The 6000-nt window shown below is 48.8% G+C and overlaps 1 protein-coding gene across 2 annotated transcripts in view; it reads right to left on the reverse strand.

Moving 5' to 3' along the window:
- The window catches only part of LOC119970683 (storkhead-box protein 2-like), a 394730-nt gene extending 390476 nt beyond the window's left edge, over positions 1-4254 (reverse strand). For both annotated transcript variants that reach the window (XM_038805700.1, XM_038805698.1), the window contains exon 1: positions 3558-4254. In XM_038805700.1, coding sequence (XP_038661628.1) covers positions 3558-3894 — 337 coding nt within the window. In that variant the 5' untranslated portion in view covers positions 3895-4254. The remainder of the gene's footprint in view (positions 1-3557) is intronic.
- Positions 4255-6000: the final 1746 nt, after the last annotated feature.

A 6000-nucleotide genomic window follows, 5' to 3' on the forward strand; every position in this document is an offset into this window, starting at 1 on the left:
ATCTCTGTCCGAAATGGTTTACCCTGAATCCTCAGACTGTGACCCCTGGTCTGGACACACCCATCATTGGTAACATCTTCCCTGCATCTACACTGTCTAGTCCAGTTAGAATTTTATAAGTCTCTATGAGATCCCCCCTCATTCTTCTGAATTATATGTGAAGGTTACACATTTGGGCGAAAAGTCAATAAAGTAGGAGATAAGGATAAAGTGGGCATAATTCTCTGAAAATGGGGCTATGTCCCCACGCCCGCGAGAAAACAGGCGTGAATCACTCAGGGCTTTCCTGGAGAAAGTCCACAGTGATTCTCAGTTTTGAAGGGGGCTTGCAGGGCCACAGAGTAGTCACGCAGCTCCGGCTGCCGATACAGGGCCCTGCACCTCCGGCTGCGGGTCCGCACAGATGTGCGGTGGCCACCTGTGGCGGTAGCAACCCCAAGCAACATGGCGGACCCACACAGCAAGCCGGCCCCAACAATATAGACCCCCCGCCAGGTCGCGTGTGCCCGCCGAGCGGTGGTCCCCGATTGCGAGTCTGGCCCTCCTGGAGGCCCCCCCCCCGCGCCCCCCACCAGGGCAGCCATGGACTGGATCCGCAGCCGCCACTCTGTGCTCCCGCCAGGTCGAACCATGAGTGAACCACGCTGGCGGGAACTCGGCCAGCTGCTGGCTGAGAATCGCCGCGGGGTCCTCTTTCAATGGCCCCCGAACGGCGCCGCGTCGACCGCGTGCAGGCGACTGGTGGTGATTCTCCGGTCCGTGTATTTCGGCATGGAGAAACCGTTATTTCCTCACCATGATGTGGCCAGGTGTTCTGAGATGATTACCCCAATACTCTGAACTATTTTGAAATTGACGATGTTCTGGACTCACATTATGGGATGACTAAGAATCAGGTTGCACAGAGAGTTATGTTCTGTCAAAGGAAGCAGTTCCCACAGTTCAATGATGTGCAAGTGAGGTGGATTGGCCATGATAAATTATCCTTAGTGTCCAAAAAGGTTAGGTGGGGTCACTGAGTTACGGTGATGGGGAGATGGGATGGGCTTAAATGGGGTGCTCTTTCCAAGGGCCAGTGCAGACTCGATGGGCCGAATAGCCTTCTTCTGCACTGTAAATTCTATTCTGCGAAAACTCTGCAACCCCCCCTCCGCCTTTGCGGCCTGCACTTCTGCTGTTAAGAAGTTTCAACACATGATGCTGTAGGTCGATCTTATTAATTTTTCAACATTAATCACATTTTTATATAAAACATTGTAAGCCAAAAACTTCAACTCTATTGACTTGCAATGAAACTGTGCATTTAGTTATTACTTCATGCTGAACTTCTTGAAAATCAGATTTATCCATTGACATATTATGAGAAATATAGCTGCTACATGCATTCAACATATATTCACCAGGTCTCGCAGAGACAGGGAGATCGCAGGAATGTACTTACATAATATATTCACTTCAGTAAAAATTTTAATCTGATTTTTGCGATGTGGAGAGAATATAGTGAGAGAACCCGTAGACAGATAAATATTGGAACTTTGTTTCAGGAATCTGACAGTCTTGAGAACTTCCTGAAAACCACTGGTGCATGAATTTCAGTATTTGATTTTTTGGAGATATATTATGAAATTACATTGGTCACATTTATTATGGCAATCGCAAAATATTTGGATGAATGTTCTTCAAGGAATTCTTTGTCAACCAATGTCCTCAATCATATATTGCTGCAATCAAGATTCTTATTCTGTTATAATCCCCATGAAACCCACGAGGATGAACCACTGAATATCCCCGTGAGCCTTCTGGAGTACGAGCTCCCGCGCTGATGAGTGGAAACCGATTAGCGGGATATTGGACTTGGGACATAAAAGCCGGCCTAGGGAAGAGTACTGTTGTTGTGTGCAGTCCAGACTGGGACTCGAATTGTGCTTGTACAAAGCTTACTTCAACAATAAACCTTTTTGTTCAAGTCTCTCACTGGACTCCTCTGTGACCACTAAATATTCTCTCTCAGTAAAGAGCTCCCAATTGGTGACCGTAGGTAAAGCAGGTTACACACTACAATAACCAGTGGGCAAAGCAAACAGTGACCATAGGTGTACCTTTCATCTGACTTCCTAATATGTTGCCTGCCTTTTTAAAAATGTTACCAGACTTTTACACAGAAATTCCCGGGTCCACAGCAAACCACAGCCATTCAAAACGTTTTGCATTTTACCCCCTGATAAGGTACTATTTTATTTGAATTTCACACAGCTTGGAGGTTAACCTGCATGTTAAGATTATGGAATATTTCTTACAGAGTTTACATTACAGCTGACAGGTATTCATTTTCTAACAGACCTTCTTGCGCTCTCCGCAGGCATGTGGCACAACAACTCACAGCTTCTATTTTGTGTTACCATGCTGAGCTGGTGTACATTGTTGAGTTTGCTTTTAGGAGGGTATGAAGTTACAGAGTAGCATCCATTAGCCATCTAGCTACCAAGCGTGGCACAACTAAATGTACGTTGGCAACATACAGTACCATTATAGTAATCCACCTTGTGCTTGCAGATCTTAATATAATTATTGGAATCCTCAGTCAGAACTGTCAGAATTATGTTTAAGGATCATGTGTGTGTTCTTTCCCAACCAATGTTGTATCGAAGCACATCCATACTCTCATATCACCCTTCATTATATCTGTGTGCTTTCATCGCATAATTATATTTCTAAACAGCGGTGATTCGATGGTCCGATTGCACTGACCCATTTCACCCAGCACTTAATTACATCTCTGGTTGATCATCTGTATTGGGTAAACAAACTCTACAAACACCGATGCTTTCGTTCGGGGGCTTCTGTAATGCTGGGATGAATTTGCAATGTCTCTGTTCTACCAGAGAAATACTGCGTCTACAATGAACCTTTTTGTTGTGCAAATATTTAAAGACAACGAGTGTAAATAGTAGCCGATCAGTATGCGATATGTTATGTCAGGGTTCAAACGAAGACATCGGAATTTCAGGTTTTTTATTCACCGGGATACGTGTCGTTATCATTCAGCTACAGTGCTTGCAATGTTCCGTCTATCCTTTATCATGAGAGGCATTTAGAACTTACGACCCATATTGTTATGGGTCTGTTAGAGGTACTAATCACATTTAGGACTATTTCAAAATGCAATGGTGTGCCCCTTCAGCCCGTGCAAGTGTTTTTGCGTACGTGCTATCTTTTCCTTCTGGAAGTAACCCAAACATTACTGCACTGAAAAGTTCATTGCTGTCAGGGGTGTCAGCAATTCCACAGTCGGCATGGCAGCGGTGAGAGGTACAATCGGTTATGATATTTTAGGCAGTCGGCAATCAGAGACGGCATGGGTTTAAATCCCAGGGTAAAAATATGACAATTAAACATTTGCCTTGAGACTTTATATCAGATTTCCAGTATCCACACAGTATGTTGTTTTTGTTAAAGTAGGTCACTCTACTGGCAAGGTGCACCCCCCTCCCCCCCCCAACAACAAATACTTCTTTGAAACCAGAATATTTTACTGCTCCGAAGGTGTGCACACTCACCCAGATACTTTATACTGAATCCCCGGGGAGGTTTCAGTGATCTCCTCATCCACGCTTCCCTCAGCACCTCCAAGTGGGACTCCTTGCCCTGGATCAGCAGGACGTGCTCGTCGATCCAGCCGAGGAAGAAAGCCTCCGAGATGGCGTCTGTCACTCTCTTATTCCAGAAATGCTGCATGTTGCCGGCTTTAAAGTCGGCGAAGATCTCGTAGCCGGTGTGGTGGTGCTGGATGTCCTCGGTGCCAGTCACAGCGGCCCCGGCCGTGCCGCTCCGAGCCAGCACCACGGCCAGGGAGTGAGGGGCTATCTGCAGAAACTTCTCCATCCCCTGTGGCATGGCCGAGCTGGGGAGGGGGAGGGGGGGTTACCCTCCCGATCGATATTCTGCAAATTGGGATCCAACAACTTGAAGGGACTATTTGCAGATTGCCACTGCAGCCCTCTGGAATGAATCCCCGCAGGTAGACAGGGTTTGCATTTCCTTTTGCACCGACTGTCGACTGCTGTCTGGAGGGAGCTGCCCTCAATAATAAGTATCAATGCAGCTGACCTAGGTGGGTGGGGAGGGGGTGTAACCACAGATCCACCCTCGACAGCTCGCCGAAAATATGTCCACTGCTCCAGCCGGTAGCGAAAGGATGTGCCTGCAGGGTAGATTTTTTTTTAAAAGCTCTGCTCCCAGCTCCCGAGGATCTGGCTGCTGCCTTGCTGCGAGGGTGCGATTCTGCCACCGGCTGACAGGCTCCACAAGCGGCGCTGCGCTGGGCGCGCGACCGACCAAAAAGAATCCCCGTGCGTCGACTCGCGCGCGCGCGCCCGCCCCCCCCCCCAACCGCGCGCGCGCCCCCACCTTCCCCAGCGCGCGCGCCCCTCTCCCGGGGTTGGGTTGCGCGGGGGCGGGGAGCCTGTGAGCCGCGCGGTGCAGTGACCAGTGTGTCCTGCCCGGTGCCCACTGTTCACGAGGACAGCTGCAATGTGCACCCCGCTCAATCAACCCAGGCTAAAGACCTCTGAGGTGCCCCCCCCTGTCCCGTCCCCACCAAGTCTGATATTCCTGCCGTGCAGTAAAATAGTCGACCTGCAACCAGTGAGGTGCTTTTGTCTTTTGAAGTGTTCGTGATTGACAAGGTTGGTCAAGGGATAAATCTTGGCCGGCACTCTCTCCTCCCCCCCCCCCCCCCCCCCCCCCCCCCCTTCCTCCTCTTCGAAGTTGAGCATGGGATCTTTTGATTCAGGTGGTTAAACACACCATGGAGCAGAAAATCTTGAATGTTCTGAGGTAGTAACCTAAGAATACAAAGCAGCTTCCAGTGGTAATGGGGTGGGCTCGGATGGTTTCCTCAGCTCATTACAAGTTAGACAGTTTGTGAAGACTATGGGTGTGCAGGAGCAGATCCAAGTGCGGGGATCCGGATTCTCTGACCACCCCCCCTCACGACCATGATTCTCGGGGGATGCAACACTCCCGCCGCTTATCAATCAGATTTCCCATTATAGTCACCCCAAACCTGCGGGCGGAGGACGACATGGTGGCACGTTAGTTAGCACTGCTGCCTCACAGCGCTCGGGACCTGGGTTCAATTCCAGCCTTGGGTGACTGTGTGGAGTTTGCAAGTTCTCCCCGTGTCTGTGTGGGTTTCCTCCGGGTGCTCTGGTTTCCTCCCACAGTCCAACGATATGACACTTAGGTAGCTTGGCCATGCTAAATTGCCCCTTAGTGTCCAAAAGTTTAGTCATAGAGGTTTACAGCATGGAAACAGGCCCTTCAGCCAAATTTGTTCATTCCTCCCAGTTTTTACCACTAAGCCTGCATGGGCCTGCATTTGGCCCATATCCCTCTATACTCATCTTACCTATATAACTGTCTAAATGCTTTTTAAAAGACAAAATTGTAGCCTCCTCTGCTACTGCCTCTGGCAGCTTGTCCCAGGCACTCATTGCCTTCGGAGTGCAAAAACAGCCCCTCTGGACCCTTTTGTATCTCTCCCCTCTTGCCTATGACCTCTAAATCTTTTCTGCATGCTTTAAGTTCAATAATGTCCTTTTTATAATAGGGTGACCAGAACTGTACACAGTATTCCAAGGTTGGGTTTGGAGGTAGGGTGGGAACGTGGGCCTAGGTGGGGTGCTCTAGAGGGTCAGTGCAGATTTGATGGACTGAATGGCCTCCTTCTGCACTGTAGGAATTCTATGATTCCCAGGGGTTGCTTTAGCACAGGGCTAAATCGTTGGCTTTGAAAGCAGACCAAGGCAGGCCAGAAGCACGGTTCAATTCCGTACCAGCCTCCCCGAACAGGCGCCAGAATGTGGCGACTAGGAGTTTTTCAGAGTAACTTCATTTGAAGTCTACTTGTGAGAATAAGCGATTTTCATTTCATTTTTTCATCATTTCATGTGCTGCTGATGAGAATAGTGAATCGCAATGGCCAGAGAATTCCAACCT

This window comes from Scyliorhinus canicula, chromosome 8 (genome assembly GCF_902713615.1).
Source record: "Scyliorhinus canicula chromosome 8, sScyCan1.1, whole genome shotgun sequence".
Taxonomy (NCBI): domain Eukaryota; kingdom Metazoa; phylum Chordata; class Chondrichthyes; order Carcharhiniformes; family Scyliorhinidae; genus Scyliorhinus; species Scyliorhinus canicula.